At 40.7% G+C, this 19,740-nt stretch overlaps 1 protein-coding gene across 1 annotated transcript in view; it reads right to left on the bottom strand.

The window, feature by feature from the left end:
• LOC140849836 (uncharacterized) overlaps window positions 1–19,740 on the bottom strand; it is a 98,450-nt gene that overhangs the window by 67,539 nt on the left and 11,171 nt on the right. The window contains exon 2 of the mRNA XM_073238342.1: window positions 6,582–7,188. Within this exon, the coding sequence (XP_073094443.1) occupies window positions 6,582–7,188 (607 nt within the window). The remainder of the gene's footprint in view (window positions 1–6,581; window positions 7,189–19,740) is intronic.

Here is a 19,740-nt window from a genome sequence, read left to right on the forward strand (position 1 = left end):
CCCAAATGAATAGGCTAATGTCACAATTATAGAAATTGGAAAAAGAAGAACAAATGAGGCCTAAAGTCAGCAGCAGGAGGGACATAATAAAGATCAGAGAAGAAATAAAAAAATTCAGAAGAATAAAACAATAGAAAAAATCAACGAAACTAAGAGCTGATTCTTCAAGAAAATAAACAAAATAGATAAGCCTCTAGACAGACTTATTAAGAGTAAAAGATAGTCAGCACAAATCAACAGAATCAGAAACAAGAAAGGAAAAATCAAGACAGACCCCACAGAAATACAATGAATTACTAGAGAATACGATGAAAACCTATATGCTAACAAGCTGGAAAACCTAGGAGAAATGGACAACTTCCTATAAAAATACAACCTTCCAAGACTGACCCAGAAAGAAACAGAAAATCTAAACAGATCAATTACCAGCAACAAAATTGAAGTGGTAATCAAAAAACAACCCAAGAACAAAACCCCCAGGCCAGATGGATTTACCTCAGAATTTTATCAGACATACAGAGAACACATAACACCCATTCCTCTAAAAACCAGGCAAAGACACCTCCAAAAAAGAAAACTACAGACCAATATCCCTGATGAACGTAGATGCAAAAATACTCAACAAAATATTAGCAAACTGAATTTAAAACTACATCAAGAGGATCATACACCATGACCAAGTGGGATTCATCCCAGGGATGCAAGGATGGTACAACATTCGAAAACCCATCAACGTCATCCACCACATCAACAAAAAGATGGACAAAAACCACATGATCATCTCGATAGATACAGAAAAAGCATTTGACAAAATTCAACATCCATTCATGATAAAAACTCTCAACAAAATGGCCATAGAGGGCAAGTACCTCAACATAATAAAGGCCATATATGATAAACCCATAGCCAACATCATACTGAACAGCGAGAAGCTGAAAGCTTTTCCTCTGAGATCAGGAACAAGACAGGGATGCCCACTCTCCCCACTGTTTTTCAACATAGTACTGGAGGTCCTAGCCACGGCAATCAGACAAAACAAAGAAATACAAGGAATCCAGAGTGGTAAAGAAGAAGTTAAACTGTCACTATTTGCAGATGACATGATATTGTACATAAAAACCCTGAAGACTCCACTGCAAAACTACTAGAACTAATATCAGAATTCTGCATAGTTTCAGGATACAAAATTAACACACAGAAATCTGTAGCTTTCCTATACACTAACAATGAACTAATAGAAAGAGAAATCAGGAAAACAATTCCATTCACAATAGCATTAAAAAGAATAAAATACCTAGGAATAAACCTAATCAAGGAAATGAAAGACCTATACCCTGAAAACTACAAGACACTCTTAAGAGAAATTAAAGAGGTCACTAACAAATGGAAACCCAGGAGCCATGGACATACAAAGGGGAAATGACAGTCTCTTCAACAGATGGTGCTGGCAAAACTGGACAGCTACATGTAAGAGAATGAAACTGGATCACTGTCTAACCCCATACACAAAAGTAAACTCTAAATGGATCAAAGACCTGAATTTAAGTCATGAAACCATAAAACTCTTAGAAAAAAACAGAGGCAAAAACTTCATGGACATAAATATGCGTGACTTCTTCATGAACATATCTCCCTGGGCAAGGGAAACAAAGGAAAAAATGAACAAGTGGGATTATAACAAGCTAAAAACCTTCTGTACAGCAAAGGACACCATCAATAGTACAAAATGGTATCCTCCAGTATGGGAGAACATATTCATAAATGACAGATCCGATAAAGGGCTGACATCCAAAATATATAAAGAGCTTACACGCCTCAACAAACAAAAAACAAATAATCCAATTAAAAAATGGGCAGAGGAGCTGAATAGACAGTTCTCCAAAGAAGAAATTCAGATGGCCAACAGGCACATGAAAAGATGCTCCACATCGCTAATCATCAGAGAAATGCAAACTAAAACCACAATGAGATATCACCTCACACCACTAAGGATCGCCATCATCGAAAAGACAAACAACAACAAATGTTGGCGAGGCTGTGGAGAAAGGGAAACCCTCCTACACTGCTGGTGGGAATGTAAATTAGTTCAACCATTGTGGAAAGCAGTATGTATGGAGGTTCCTCAGAATGCTCAAAATAGAAATACCATTTGAACCAGGAATTCCACTTCTAGGAATTTACCCTAAGAATGCAGTACTCCAGGTTGAAAAAGACAGATGCACCCCTATGTTTATCTCTGCACTATTTATAATAGCCAAGATATGGAAGCAACCTAAATGTCCATCAGTAGTTGAATGGATGAAGAAGATGTGGTACATATACACAATGGAATATTGCTCAGCCATAAGAAAAAAACAGATCCTACCATTTGCAACAACATGGATGGAGCTAGAGGGTATTATGTTCAGTGAAATAAGCCAAGCAGAGAAAGACAAGTACCAAATGATCTCACTCATACGTGGAGTATAAGAACAAAGGAAAACTGAAGGGACAAAACAGCAGCAGAATCACAGAACTCAAGAATGGACTAATAGTTACCAAAAGGGAAGGGACTGGGGAGGATGGGTGGGAATGGGAGGGATAAGGGCGGTGAAAAAGAACGAGGGCATTACGATTAGCATGTATAGTGCGTGGGGGACACGGGGAGGGCTGTGCAACACAGAGAAGACCAGTAGTGATTTTACAGCATCTTACTACACAGATGGACAGTGACTGTGAAGGGGTATTTTGGGGGGACTTGGTGAAGGGGGGACCCTAGTAAACATAATGTTCTTCAAAAAAAAAAAAAGAAAAAGCAAACTTAACCAGGTTGACTTTAAAATGTATTCCAATTTTCTTTAAAAAAGTAAATATAATCCCAGAAGCCAAGTTCATCATCTTCCTAATCAGAGAAAATTTATTTATTTATTTTTTGAGAGGGCATCTCTCATATTTATTGATCATATGGTTGTTAACAACAATAAAATTCTGTATAGGGGACTCAATGCACAATCATTAATCAACCCCAAGCCTAATTCTCAACAGTCTCCAATCTTCTGAAGCATAACGAACAAGCTTTTACATGGTGAACAAGTTCTTACATAGTGAATAAGTTCTTACATGGTGAGCAGTGCAAGGGCAGTCATCACAGAAACTTTCGGTTTTGTTCACGCATCATGAACTATAAACAATCAGGTCAATTATGATTATTCGTTTGATTTTTATACTTGATTTATATGTGAATCCCACATTTCTCCCTTATTATTATTATTATTATTTTTAATAAAATGCTGAAGTGGTAGGTAGATGCAAGATAAAGGTAGAAAACAGTTTAGTGCTCTAGGAGGGCAAATGTAGATGATCAGGTCTGTGCCTATAGACTAAGTATTAATCCAAGGTAGACAAGGGCAACAACACATCCACGGATGCAGAAGATTTCTCTCAAAACAGGCGGGGGTGAGCTTCTAAACTTCACCTCTGCTGATCCCAATTTCTCACCTGATGGCCCCCCTGCGACTGTGCCTTAGGTTGTTCCTCCCTTGAGGAATCTTACCCGTCTCTGGCTAACAGCCATCTTCTGGGGCCATACAGGGAAATGTAAAGTTGGTAAGTGAGAGAGAAGCAATATTGTTTTATAAGTTTGGCTTTTTACTTTTTTGCAGATTTATGCCCTGTGGCTTCTATGCCCAGCATTTGTCCTGAGGTATCTTTACCACTTGGAAGAATTATGATAATCGGTAATTTCGATATGAGGCACGAATTCTACTTAGGGGTTGTAATTATGAAGGAAGAAGAGAAGCTACAGAAGTAGCAGACGGAAGAAAACATGGGAAGATTTATTATTTCTTTGACATATCTTCTGGTAGTGTAACATAAGCGTGTATAGGTTTTAAATTACTAATTAAATTGCATGCACACATTAACATAATAGGAATACAGCTACATAACCAAAGCAGACCTACAATTATCAGCCATATCCAGTGAAACCAAGAAAACCAGTTAGGCACCCTAGGCATTTGTGAAAAATTATCAATGCTTTGATGGATATTGTCTAACTGAATTTGAATAGTTTGAGAAAAATCAGACAAATGAAAACAACACATTCCTGGGAACTGTTCACATCCCATATGTTCTTTTAACAGTAGATAGTCTATAGTCGCAAGATTCTGGCACTTCCCCTAATTCTTGGTTGAGTTCCGACAGTATAGATCCAGTCAAATCTGTTGTTTTGAATGTTTTAAATCATATTCCTGCAAATCACATCCTATAGTAAATTAGCTCAACAGTCATTGAACATAGTAAAGGCCACTGTAAGGAGTGCATTCCTGTAGAAAACTACATAGTATGATTTGTGCTGGCCAAATAAGAGTAAAAATTCATCACTAGGTGGTAAAAAACTTTAGACACACTTTAGACAAAGCAGATTGAAACCAATAGCCTAGAGTATTATTGTTAGATAAGGTTACCTACATCATAATCAAAGACATAACATGTGAAATGCGAAGCTTCACTTTCAAGACCATAATAAATTTAATAGTATGCAAAGCTTCTCCAGAAAAAAAAATACAAAGTGTGAAGTAGGTGCTACATAATGAAAGTAAGAAAAATTACATATGGACATCTTAAATAAGTAATTTATTCATGAAACCCTTTCCCATACAATCGTAGAGAATCATTTCTAAAAACAGACATGTTCAGTTATAATTGAGGGGGAGGAGAGTGGCGAGGATCTAAAGAAGTTCATAATCATTTTCAAAAAGGGTCCTTCAACCTTTGTTTTGCTTCAGCACATGTACACAGCAACTTTACACAGGCTGAATAACTGAAATAAGCAGCTCTCCAAATGACAGGCCAGTTTTACTTTACCAGTGACTCATATCTCGAAGAAAACAGAGAATTTCAATTGAGTACTTAGAAATGGACTTTAATGAAAACAACTAACTAAAATCTGTTTCTGATTTAGGATTTTTTAAAATGCTAACTCAGTCTAAAATCCCCAAAATTAAATTCAGTGATCTATTATTACTAAACTGAGAAAATACTCCTTTTCATAACCAGACTTTGGAAATGTCTCAAGACAAAACAAAAATCATAAGTAGATCTATTTAAACAGATGTACCACGATAATATTTTACATGTGAATTTTCTTAGCCAGAGAGAGGAAAAATGAACTCATTCTGAAAGACAACATAATCCTGAAAGCTAAAGTGTTGCATATCACCTTTCAAGAGAATAGTAGTAAGTCCGAAGGAATACAACTGCTAGCATGTAACTCAAGGCACTTGAGAAATGAGCTGTGAATCAGAAGTAACTTAACCCATCAGTGATCAAATTGGGCACTTAAACCTACTAAGTTTACATTAGCATTCAACTAAGGATTAAGAGGAATGGCTCTACCCATGAAGACAAGGACTTCTTCCCACCACAGGCAAAACCAGTAAGATGAAAAAGTAAAAGTCAAGTTTATTAAAAAATATGAACTAGAGCTTAATGATACTCAATTTCATGAGAATGTTTGGCCAAACATTGGCGCATAAAAGCTGGTATCTCAGCAAATGTTAACTGTCAATTACCAATTAGAATAAAAAATAGATGTTATTAAATAATTTTCTAGAGGCACAATCCTGAGTAAGGTGCACTTCGTCTTGTTAAAGTTTGGCAGCAACTGCGAGAATGAAACCCAAGCCTACACGCTGCCGGCTGGGAAACCCTTGCGGCCTGACTCTTCACCCTCTACCTGTTCCCGCATAACCTCTCCCGTCCCAGAGACGCTGGACTCAAACCTGCTTTGTAAAACTGCTGGGACTCCGACTGCAGCTTCGGCATAAACAACTACCGCTGTCCTGGGCCAGCAGGTGTGATTTCCTCCTTTGCTCGGGAGCACGCCAGCACTGGCCGCCCCCCGCCCCCCGCCCCCAGGCGAGCCGCAGGCCCCGAGCAGCCCCTGCCCCAGGCCTGACCGTCCCGCCCCGGCCCCAAGCCCCACCCAGTCCGCGGACGCGCCGACAGCCCGGCGGGGAAGGGCGCTGTCCCTCCACCCGCAGCGACGGCGCCCAGGGAGAACCTGCCTTTGCACCAGGGCTCAGTTCCCGGCGGCGTTACCAGCAAATGCGCGCAAACACAACTCCTTTCCTGGTGTTTACACTCACCCAAGCAACCCACAAGTTTTCACCCCTGAAGCAAAACACCGCCGGTCACGTGCTCGCCCTAGTGACAGAGGTCCGAGTCGGCCACAGCCAGGAGTGCCCGGAGCCGAGCCGCGGCCGGGCAGAGCGCGGGCCCGGCACGGCCGCCTCGCTCCGCACGGCCTCGCGGCGCAGACCCCTGCCCGCCGGCGCCTGCCCTTAGCCTCGCTCGCGGCCCCACCCCGGGCCGGGGATCCCGTCCGCAGCCACGCCCCGGGCCGGCCGGCGACCCAGACCCCGGGCGGCATAAGGCCACCGCCGGCGCTGGAAGCCCTGAAACCGGCCCGCACCTCACACACGGGCCCCCGTCTGCGCCACGGCCCGAGGCCGCACCCGGGCCCCTGCCCCCCCCACCCCCACAGGTAACCGCACGCCGCCCCGAAGTGCGTGGTCCGGAAGGCCCAACGCCGCGCTCACCTCGATGTGCTGGCTGGTCTCGAACAGGTCCGGCCGGCTGGCATTCCAGTGGTGAATGTCGACCAGCTTCCGCTGCTCCTCGTGGCGGCCGTCCGCCGACATCCCGGCCGCGCTCCTCAGCCCGCGCCGCCGCGGGGTCGGCCGCGTGTGGCGCCGCGCGCCTCAGGTCCGGGCCCGTCGCCGGCCGCGCTGCGGGCGCCCCTCCCGCTCCTGCTGCGGCCCCGGGCCCAACGCCCGCCCCGCGTCTGCCCCGCAGGCCGGTGTGCGCCCGCTGCACCTGGGCCGGCCTCCGCGAGGTGCGGCTGCGCCGGCGGGCGCGCGGGGGAAGGGGCCGGGCGCGCAGGGTCGGAGCAGGACCGGCAGGTGCGGACCGGCAGGTGCGGACGCCCCCGGGCGCACCGGGTCCTGTCCACGCGCGGGTGCCCGCCGCGCGGAGTCCTGCGGTCGCCCCGTGTGCGCCCCAGGGCCCTCGCAGCCGGCCTCGCCAGCGGCTCTCTCTCGAGTACCCGTTACCGTGCTCCTGGTTCCGGCCACGACGTCCGAGGTTCCCCAACGGGGCCTGGAGGCTCCGGCCTGCCGCCCGAGTCCCCGCACTGCCGTCCCAAATCTCTCATTCCGTGCGAACTTGCAGCGCCCCGCTCCCTTTGTGTGCCGCTGCTCAGAAACCGCATCTCACAAGTTTTGCCTACAAACGCTACAGACACGTAGATAAAGGATTTTACACGGTTAAAATAACAAGTAGCAGCAGCAGGAGAGTCGTCTGTGAGCCTCACTGCTGGGGGAAAAGGCTACGGGAAACACGATCTTAAGGCCTATGCGTCTCAGTCGTTGGGGAGACCTAAAATTAACTTAAAGAGCAAGTTTTGTAAATTTCAGGGATATTTGTTTAATTAAATGTTTTCTTTTTAATTGTGCCCCCCCCAAATTCTCGCTGCAGACTACGATGGAGGAGACTACTTTCCCCATGCAGTGCTAATCCAGTCCCACATTATCTGTGATTCTGTAATAAAAAGCCTTCATCTTTAAAATACCCAAGGTGAGTAATGAAAATAGTGAGCTCTATTTGACAATGCCTATTTATTTTTTGTCATCGCTTTGTCTTCTCCAGTGTGGAGATAATTTTCCTCTCTATCAATTGGATTCCTTCTTTTGTAGGGAAGAAAAGAATTCTGTCATCCCTGCTGGGCTGGCCTTCAGCTTCCTTCTCTGCAGCACTGGTGCAGGACAGCCTCATAAGGCTTGTCAGTAAAGAAGCCTAAGGTGTTGAACCAGTGCCATGAGGGAATGAATTCTTCAACATATCTCTAGTGTTCTTTCGCAGAATTAAAGTATGGTGACCTGCATAAAAGCGTGTGTATGAAAGGCATCTGCATGTTCTGGCACTGTGTTCCCTTATGCCTTCAAGTTCCCGTGCTGCTTTGTAGACTCAAGATGGGGTTTTTTTTTTTTGTTGTGGTGGTGGTGGTGGTGGTGGCGTGAGAATCACGGTGTCCATACAGCAGGAAACTGCCTAGCTAGGGTCCACACACGTCATGTGGGACATCAGCCACAGTGTCAGCTGAATTCTAACACTAAGAGCTTTATTCCTGATGATGCTATTACCAATAATGACTTGGCTTGTGGAGTAAAGAATTAGTTTGCAAACCTGGCAATTAAGATTGCTGGTGTCAAAGTAGTTATATGTAGTATTGCTAATGAGAAAATTCAGAAAAGAAGTATGGGCTCCCTGCAGTGCATTTTTTTTGTAATAATAAAAATATATGGCATATGTAAAATGTCTACAGTACAATGCAGGACACATAGGGGGTTCTAAATCAGTGTAATTATTATTGTTTTTCTAACTCTTATTAAATATCCCCATTTTTATGGGGTGAGTAGTATACTAATATCCAAACTATGATTCATAGACTGTACCAACCAACATTAGTTTGTTGACAAAGGTTTCAGAGCAACCAGAAATCCATAGAATACCTATAATTCTCAAATAATGAAGACTCTTGGAAGTAGTATGTATTTAGGCCATGAATATTTTCAGGCCAAATCCTCCCACTAACTGTCATTGTTCAAGACCCCAACATAATATGCAGAGTCATATGTTAATTTTGATAATACATTATAAGACTAATAAGTAGACATAATATCCATTTTCTATTCTCAGTGTACTGCAGAGCTCTGATCAATTTAAGAAATAGTATTTAAGTCCTATTCAAGAAATGCTGTTCGGAAGTACAATCATGTGGGATTCATTATTAACCACACCTATAGCACAGAAACTGAGATGTAGCATGAAAGATGACATTGAAGCTAAACAAAGCTACAGAGGGTGAGGTTGAAAAACTTTTTGCATCATCTGTGAGCCCATTGTTTCAAATTTATTTTCCACTTGATATTTAATTTTTAGTTTTTTTTAAGGATTATTTTTAGCTATACATTTAAAAAGTAAGGGCTCCTATTTAAATATGCACTGATATACAAATGGCTCTAAATATTTCTTTCTAAAACTTAAATCTAACTGAAATCTTAAAGTATAATGTAATGGGAATAAATATATGAGAACAAATAAATAAGATTTTTAAATTTCTAATTAAGCTTTGAGCATTAAAAAAATTGTTTTGAAATATGAAAACCAGGTTTTAACCAAATATAATAAACCTATTCCTGGCTCTGGGCAATAGAAAATAACAGGAAAAAGATTAAGAGCTTAACCCATCACAGAAGAACAAATGAGACAAAGATATCAACTATATTTAACTATATCAACTATATTTAATAACCTATAGGTCATTTAATTTTCTAGCAACCAATAAATTTTACATTGCAATAAATTAATCAAATTTTGAAATATTTAAATCAATAATTGTACAAATCATAAGCCCTTTTACAGAGATACCAATTTAAAGGATGGTCTTCAAACAAAAATTAAAGTAAAGAGATATAATAAACTCACAAATGGCAATATTTCTGGGGTAGATTACCTCCCATGGTAGCCCTTGCATATGAAAATTAATCTAGTTAATTAACCTAGAAAGCTAAATAACCAACCTTTCCCTTAGCCTAGCCCATGGCTAGCTAGGTCAGTGTTGTTAATTTAGTTTTAAAAAGAGAGAGAGGGACGGATCACATGTTAGCCCACAAAAAGAAGTTTTAAAAAACTTCAGAAGTTAAAATCATAGGAAACATCTTTTCTGACCACAATAGTATAAATCTGGAAGTCAATTACTGGAAAAAACACACACATGTGGAGCCTAAGCAGCATGCTGCTACACAACAATGAATGGGTCAGTGAAGAAATCAAAGAGGAAATAAACAGTACTTGGAGAATAATGAAAATAAAAACAACAATTCAAAATCTATGAATGTGGCAGAAGCAGTTCTAAGTGAAAAGTTTATAGAGTTGGAGGCCTACCAAAAAAAGAGAGAGAAAAATCTCAAATAAGCAAACTAACCCCACACCTAAAGGAACTAGAAAAAGAAAAGGCCCAAAGTTAGTAGAAGGAAGGGAATATAGAGATCAGAAAAAAGTAAATGAAATAGAGATGAAAAATCAACTCAAAAGGTGACTAAAACTAACAGCTGGTTCTTTGAAAAAATTGATAAACCTTTAGCTAGATTCACTAGAAAAAAAGAGGACTCACATAAATAAACTCAGAAATGAAAGAAGTTACAACTGACAATACAGAAATACAAGTATAAGATATTAGTATGAAAAATAATATGCCGACAAATTGAACAACCACGAAGAAATGGACAAATTCCTATCAACGTGCAATCTCCCAAGACTACAACAAGGAAGAAATAGAAAATCTTAATAGACCAATTACTACTAATGAAATTGAAATGGTAATCAAAACATTCCCAACAAATCAAAGTCTAGGATTGGAAGGCTTCAAGGGAAAATTTAGTAAACATTTAAAGAAGAGTTAATACCTATATTTCTCAAGCTATTCCAAACAATTGCAGAGGAAAGAAAGCTTCTAAGTTCATTTTATAAGGCCAGCATCACCGTAGCACCAAAATCAGACAAAGACACTGCAAAAAATAAAACTACAGACCAATATCCCTGATGAACATACATAAAAATTCCTTAACAAAATATCTGCGAGCCAAATTAAAAATTACATTAAACGAATCATGCATGTTCACCATCACCAAGTGGGATTTATTCCAGGGATGCAAGGATGATTTGATATCCACACATCAATCAGTGTGATATACCACATTAACAAAAGAAAGGATTAAAACCATATGATCATCTCAATAGATGCTGAAAAAATGTTTGGCAAAATTTAACATCCATTCATGATAAAAACTCTCAACAAAGTGAGAATAGAAGGAAAATACCTCAACATAATAAAGGGTATATATGACAAGCTCACAGCTAATATCATACTCAATGGCAAAATTATGAAAACTCTTCCTCTATGATCAAGAATAAGACAAAGAGGCCCACTCTTAACACTCTATTCAACATAGTACTAGAAGTCCTAGCCAGAGCAATCAAGCAAGAAAAACAAAGAAAAGGCATTAATATTAGTAAGGAAGAAGTAAAATAGTCACTATCTGCAGATGACATGATACTAGATATAGAAGATGCTAAAGACCACCAAAAAACTATTATAACTGATGAGTGAATTCAGTGAAGTTGCAGGGTACAAAATCAATATATAGAAATCTGTTGCATTTCTACATATAAATAATGAACTAACAGAAAGAGAAATTAAGAAATCAATCACATTTATAATTGCATCAAAAAAAATAAAATACCTAGGGATCAAGTTAACTAAGGAGGTGAAAGATCCATATCTGAAAACTATAAGACACTGATGAAAGAAATTGAAGAAGACACTAGTAAAGGGGAAGCTACTCTATGCTCATGGATAGGAAGAATTAATATTGTTGAAATGATTGTGCTCTCCAAAGCAATCTAGAGTTTCAATGCAAAATCTCTATCAAAATACAAATGGCGGGAGCCAGGATGGCGGAATGAGTAGAGCAGTGGAAATCTCCTCGCAAAAACACATAGATCTATGAAAATATAACAAAGAAAACTCTTCCTAAATAGAGACCAGAGGACACAGGACAACATCCACACCACATCCACACCTGCAAGAACCCATCGCCTTGCGAAGGGGGAGAGGAAGGCCACAAACCAACAAGAAGGCAACCTCTTCCAGCGGTCACTCGTACTAGGTCTGCAAACTATCTCTATCACCATGAAAAGGCAAAACTACAGGCAAACAAAGATCACAGAGACAACAGCTGAGAAGGAGAGAGACCTAACCAGTCCTCCTGAAAAAGAATTCAAAATAAAAATCATGAACATGCTGACAGAGATGCAGAGAAAAATGAAAGAGCAATGGGATGAGATGCAGAGAAAACTGCAAGAGCAATGGGATGAAATCCGGAGGGAGATCACAGATGTCAGGAAGGAGATCACAGAAGTAAAACAATCCCTGGAAGGATTTATAAGCAGAATGGATAAGATGCAAGAGGCCATTGAAGGAATAGAAGCCAGAGAACAGGAACGTATAGAAGCTGACATAGAGATAAAAGGATCTCCAGGAAAGACACAACACTAAGAACTATGTGACCAATCCAAAAGGAATAATATTCGTATTATAGGGGTACGAGAAGAAGAAGAAAGAGGAAAAGGGATAGAAAGTCTCTTTGAAGAAATAATTGCTGAAAAGTTCCCCAAACTGGGGGAGGAAATAATCGAACAGACCACGGAAATACACAAAACCCCCAACAGAAAGGATCCAAGGAGGACAACACCAAGACACATAGTAATTAAAATGGCAAAGATCAAGGACAAGGAAAGAGTTTTAAAGGCAGCTAGAGAGAAAAAGGTCACCTATAAAGGAAAACCCATCAGGCTAACATCAGACTTCTCGACAGAAACCCTACAGGCCAGAAGAGAATGGCATGATATACTTAATGCAATGAAACAGAAGGGCCTTGAACCAAGAATACTGTATCCAGCACGACTATCATTTAAATATGATGGTGGGATTAAACAATTCCCAGACAAGCAAAAGCTGAGGGAATTTGCCTCCCACAAACCACCTCTACAGGGCATCCTACAGGGACTGCTCTAGATGAGAGCACTTCTAAAAAGAGCACAGAACAAAATACACAACATATGAAGAATGGAGGAGGAGGAATAAGAAGGGAGAGCAGAAAGGAATCTCCAGACAGTGTATATAACAGCTCAATAAGTGAGCTAAGTTAGGCAGTGAGATACTAAAGAAGCTAACCTTGAACATTTGGTAACCACAGATCTAAAGCCTGCAATGGCAATAAGTACATATCTCTCAATAGTCACCCTAAATGTAAATACTTAATGCACCAATCAAAAGCACAGAGTAATAGAATGGATAAAAAAGCAAGACCCATCTATATGCTGCTTAAAAGAAACTCACCTTAAACCCAAAGAAAAGCATAGACTAAAAGTCAAGGGATGGAAAAACATATTTCAGGCAAACAACAGTGAGAAGAAAGCAGGGGTTGCAATACTAATATCAGACAAAATAGGATTCAAAACAAAGAAAGTAACAAGAGATAAAGAAGGACACTACATAATGATAACGGGCTCAGTCCAACAAGAGGATATAACCATTCTAAATATATATGCACCCAATACAGGAGCACCAGCATATGTGAAGCAAATACTAACAGAACTAAAGAGGGAAATGGACTGCAATGCATTCATTTTAGGAGACTTCCACACACCACTCACCCCGAAGGATAGATCCACCGGGCAGAAAATAAGTAAGGACACAGAGGCACTGAACAACACCCTAGAACAGATGGACCTAATAGACATCTATAGAACTCTACATCCAAAAGCAACAGGATATACATTCTTCTCAAGTGCACATGGAACATTCTCCAGAATAGACCACATACTAGCTCACAAAAAGAGCCTCAGTAAACTCGAAAATACTGAAATTCTACCAACCAATTTTTCATACCACAAAGGTATAAAAGTAGAAATAAATTCTACAAAGAAAACAAAAAGACTCACAAACACATGGAGGCTTAACAACATGCTACTAAATAATCAATGGATCAATGAACAAATCAAAATAGAGATCAAGGAATATATAGAAACAAATGACAACAACAACACTAAGCCCCAACTTCTGTAGAACACAGCGAAAGCAGTCTTAAGAGGAAAGTATATAGCAATCCAGGCACACTTGAAGAAGGTAGAACAATCCCAAATGAATAGTCTAACATCACAATTATCAAACCTGGAAAAAGAAGAACAAATGAGGCCTAAAGTCAGCAGAAGGAAGGACATAATAAAAATCAGAGAAGAAATAAACAAAATGGAGAAGAATAAAACAATAGCAAAAATCAACGAAACCAAGAGCTGGTTCTTTGAGAAAATAAACAAAATAGATAAGCCTCTAGCCCAACTTATTAAGAGAAAAAGAGAATCAACACAAATCAACAGAATCAGAAATGAGAATAGAAAAATCACGACAGACTCCACAGAAATACAAAGAATTATTAAAGACTACTATGAAAACCTATATGCCAACAAGCTGGAAAACCTAGAAGAAATAGACAACTTCCTAGAAAAATACAACATCCCAAGACTGACCAAGGAAAAAACACAAAAGTTAAACAAACCAATTACGACCAAAGAGATTGAAACGGTAATAAAAAAACTACCCAAGAACAAAACCCCGGGGCCGGACGGATTTACCTCGGAATTTTATCAGACACACAGAGAAGACATAATACCCATTCTCCCTAAAGTGTTCCAAAAAATAAAAGAAGAGGGAATACTCCCAAACTCTTTCTATGAAGCCAACATCACCCTAATACCAAAACCAGGCAAAGACCCCACCAAAAAAGAAAATTACAGACCAATATCCCTGATGAATGTAGATGCAAAAATACTCAATAAAATATTAGCAAACAGAATTCAACAGTATATCAAAAGGATCATACAGCATGACCAAGTGGGATTCATCCCAGGGATGCAAGGATGGTACAACATTCGAAAATCCATCAACATCATCCACCACATCAACAAAAAGAAAGACAAAAACCACATGATCATCTCCATAGATGCTGAAAAAGCATTTGACAAAATTCAACATCCATTCATGATAAAAACTCTCAGCAAAATGGGAATAGAGGGCAAGTACCTCAACATAATAAAGGCCATATATGATAAACCCACAGCCAGCATTATACTGAACAGCGAGAAGCTGAAAGCATTTCCTCTGAGATCGGGAACCAGACAGGGATGCCCACTCTCCCCACTGTTATTTAACATAGTACTGGAGGTCCTAGCCACGGCAATCAGACAAAACAAAGAAATACAAGGAATCCAGATTGGTAAAGAAGAAGTTAAACTGTCACTATTTGCAGATGATATGATACTGTACATTAAAAACCCTAAAGACTCCACTCCAAAACTACTAGAACTGATATCGGAATACAGCAAAGTTGCAGGATACAAAATTAACACACAGAAATCTGTAGCTTTCCTATACACTAACAATGAATCAATAGAAAGAGAAATCAGGAAAACAATTCCATTCACCATTGCATCAAAAAGAATAAAATACCTAGGAATAAACCTAACCAAAGAAGTGAAAGACTTATACTCTGAAAACTACAAGTCACTCTTAAGAGAAATTAAAGGGGACACTAATAAATGGAAACTCATCCCATGCTCATGGCTAGGAAGAATTAATATCGTCAAAATGGCCATCCTGCTCAAAGCAATATACAGATTTGATGCAATCCCTCTCAAATTACCAGCAACATTCTTCAATGAATTGGAACAAATAATTCAAAAATTCATATGGAAACACCAAAGACCCCGAATAGCCAAAGCAATCCTGAAAAAGAAGAATAAAGTAGGGGGGATCTCACTCCCCAACTTCAAGCTCTACTAGAAAGCCATACTAATCAAGACAATTTGGTACTGGCACAAGAACAGAGCCACAGACCAGTGGAACAGATTAGAGACTCCAGACATTAACCCAAACATATATGGTCAATTAATATTTGATAAAGGAGCCATGGACATACAATGACAAAATGACAGTCTCCTCAACAGATGGTGCTGGCAAAACTGGACAGCTACATGTAGGAGAATGAAACTGGACCATTGTCTAACCCCATATACAAAGGTAAACTCAAAATGCATCAAAGACCTAAATGTAAGTCATGAAACCATTAAACTATTGGAAAAAAACATAGGCAAAAACCTCTTAGACATAAACATGAGTGACCTCTTCTTGAACACATATCCCCGGGCAAGGAAAACAACAGCAAAAATGAGCAAGTGGGACTACATTAAGCTGAAAACCTTCTGTACAGCGAAAGACACCATCAATAGAACAAAAAGGAACCCTACAGTATGGGAGAATATATTTGAAAATGACAGATCCAATAAAGGCTTGACGTCCAGAATATATAAAGAGCTCACACGCCTCAACAAACAAAAAACAAATAACCCAATTAAAAAATGGACAGAGGAACTGAACAGACAGTTCTCTAAAAAAGAAATACAGATGGCCAAGAGACACATGAAAAGATGCTCCACATCGCTAATTATCAGAGAAATGCAAATTAAAACTACAATGAGGTATCACCTCACACCAGTAAGGATAGCTGCCATCCGAAAGACAAAAAACAAGAAATGTTGGCGAGGCTGTGGAGAAAGGGGAACGCTCCTACACTGCTGGTGGCAATCTAAATTAGTTTAACCATTGTGGAAAGCAGTATGGAGGTTCATCAAAATGCTCAAAACAGACCTACCATTTGACCCAGGAATTCCACTCCTAGGAATTAACCCTAAGAACGCAGCAATCAAGTTTGAGAAAGACAGATGCACCCCTATGTTTATCGCAGCACTATTTATAATAGCCAAGAATTGGAAGCAACCTAAATGTCCATCGGTAGATGAATGGATAAAGAAAATGTGGTACATATACACAATGGAATACTACTCAGCCATAAGAAGTGGAAAAATCCAACCATTTGCAGCAACATGGATGGAGCTGGAGAGTATTATGCTCAGTGAAATAAGCCAAGCAGAGAAAGAGAAATACCAAATGATTTCACTCATCTGAGGAGTATAGGAACAAAGGAAAAACTGAAGGAACAAAACAGCAGCAGAATTACAGAACCCAAAAATGGACTAACAGGTACCAAAGGGAAAGGAACTGGGGAGGATGGGTGGGCAGGGAGGGATAAGGGGGGGGTGAAGAAGGGGGGTATTAAGATTAGCATGCATGGGGGGAGGGAGAAAGGGGAGGGTGGGCTGCACAACACAGAGAGGACAAGTAGTGACTCTACAACATTTTGCTAAGCTGATGGACAGTAACTGTAATGTGGTTGTTAGGGGGGACCTGATATAGGGGAGAGCATAGTAAACATAGTATTCTTCATGTAAGTATAGATTGAAAATTTTTTAAAAAAAATGAAAGAAAGAAAGAAAAGGGGGATTACTCCTTGATAGGATAAAACTATTGGTAAATCAAAGATCAACGCATGCTTTAAATATCCTTAATGTTGATCACTGAAAGGGTGTCAGATGATCAGCTATGGAGGTACTCTTTTCTGATAATATTCCTTTCTCTTAATAAAAAAAAAAAAAAGCAGTTACTGTGTGCTGACCTCCAATGAGTTCTGCACAGTGGTATACAGGGCATGTCAAAGTGTGGGCAAAGGGTCTGTTTGTTTCTATGCAGGAGATCAAGGCCTAGCTTGGATACCCAGAAAATGAACTAAGATACGATATGAGGAGGAGCTTCCGGCATCAGCAGTCTCTGGAGGACTTGTGCCGGGGGATGATCATCAAAAAGCCTCCACAGGGATCCGGACGATGCTGCAGTTGTGGCTGCATCCAGCCCACTGTCTCCTGGACTTGCCATAGGAATGAGGAGGGAGATGTCTAGGTTGGCATGTGCATAGAGTGAGACAATGAATTTGACCGGATCTGTACTGTTGGAGCTCAACCAGGAGTTGGGAGGGTTGCAAGTTGTAGCACTTCAAAATCTTATGACTGTAGACTATCTACGGTTAAAAGAACACATGGGATGTGAACAGATCCCAGAAATGTGCTGCTTTAATTTGTCTGATTTCTCTCAGACTGTTCAAGTACAGTTGGACAATATCCATCATATCATAAACAAATTTTCACAAATGCCTAGGGTGCCTAAATGGTTTTCTTGGCTTCACTGGAGATGGATGGCAATTATAGATTTGCTTTGTTTATGTCACCGTATTCCTATTATGTTAATATGTGTGTGCAAGTTAGTTAGTAGTTTAAAACCTATACATACTTAAGGTACTCTACAAGAAGATATGTCAAAGAAATAATCAATCCTCCCATGTTTCCTTCCATATGCTATATCTGTAGCTTTTCTTCTTTCTTCCTAATTACAACCCTTAAATAGAATTCATGCCTCATATCGAATTTACCGAGTATCATAATTCCTCCAGGTGGTAAAGATACCTCGAGACAAGTGCTGGGCATAGAAGCCACAGGGCATAAATCTGCAAAGAGGTAAAAAGCTAACCTTTTCTAACAATATGGCTTCTCTCTCACTTACCAACTTTACATTTCCCTGTATGGCCCCGGAAGATGACTGGTTAGCCAGAGACAGGTAAAATTCCTCAAGGGAGGAACAACCTAAGACTGGCACAGTCGCAGGGGGGCCATCAGGTGAGAATTTGGGGATCAACAGAGGTGAGGCTCAGAACCTCACCCCCCCTGCTTTGAGAGAAATCTTCTGCATCCGTGGATGTTTTGCTGCCCTTGTCTATCCTGGATTAATACTTAGTCCATAGGTACACACCTGATCATCTGATCATCTACATTTGCCCTCTTACAGCACTAAAGTATGTTTTCTACCTTTATCTTGCATCTACCTACCACTTCAGCATTTTATTAAAAATAAAAATAATAATAATAATAAAGGGAGAAATGTGGGATCAACATATAAATCAAGTACAAAAATCAAACGAATATTTATATTTGACCTGATTGTTTATAGGTCATAATGCGTGATCAAAACCGAAAGTTTCGGTGATGAATGCCCTTGTACTGTTCACCATGTAAGAATTTATTCACTATGTACGAATTTGTTCACCATGTAAGAACTTGTTCGTTATGCTTCAGAAGATTGGAGACTGATGAGAATTAGACTTGAGATGGATTAATAATTGTACATTGAGCATTGACCCCCATATACTAATTTTATTGTTGTTAACAACCATTTGATCAATAAATATGAGATGCCCTCTCAAAAAAAAAAACAAAAATTGCACTATTTCCAGAATCTCTCACCTGGCCTTAGTACATCTCTGTATCAATAGGTGTTTCAAAGGGGGCAGAGAAGCAGTCCATCTCCATATCAATAGGTAATTATGAGAGTGAGCATGGGACATATCTGGACTGGAAGGGGGGGGTCTCTTCTGCAGCCAGTTGTGAGAGACTCGGGATGCCTGCTTTTAAGAAATGAATGGGTATCTCCCACTTTTTTCCTCCTTTTGACTGATTTTGGTTTCAAACGTACTTTGCTCTGGGATTATCTCCCTGGAGTTAGAGGTCCTCCAGGGAGAACACAGCAGGGGCTGGTGAGGCCCAAGAGGCCCCTGGACTGAGGACACCTTCCCGGCTGACCTCCGCTGTATCCGGGTCAGCTCCCCACCCGGGCAGGCTCCGGACGGGTTGCCAGCCTGCTTCCTGGGCTGTTCGGAGCCCCTCTGGGGGTGGTGGTGGCAGCAGGGTGGCCGTGAGTCCCACCTCTCCCTAGCCACTCCCTGCTCTTGCTGCCCCGAGTCACTCCTCCGCCCTCCCTGGTCTCCTTTCCCTCTCTCTGCCAGAAGCTTTCTCCAAATGGAAAGCAGAGCAAAGTCATTGCATTCCTGCCAGGAGGCCCGCTGCTGGGCCTGCTGCTGGGCCCGCTCCTAGCCGGCCAGCCCAGAGCCCGAGCCGGAGCCGGAGGTGGATCTGAAGAAGCCCCCTGCCCTGCTAGGGCAACAGAGGCAAAGACCCCGGCATCTACTGTAAGAATAGAAATCGGTTAGCATAAGCATAGCCATCTTAAAGGCCTAGAAGCCATTTTCTGAGTATGTGACTTAGAAAGAAAAACTAGAACTGGGTAAGGCCTTGAAA

Source organism: Manis javanica, chromosome 1, assembly GCF_040802235.1.
Source record: "Manis javanica isolate MJ-LG chromosome 1, MJ_LKY, whole genome shotgun sequence".
Lineage (NCBI taxonomy): Eukaryota > Metazoa > Chordata > Mammalia > Pholidota > Manidae > Manis > Manis javanica.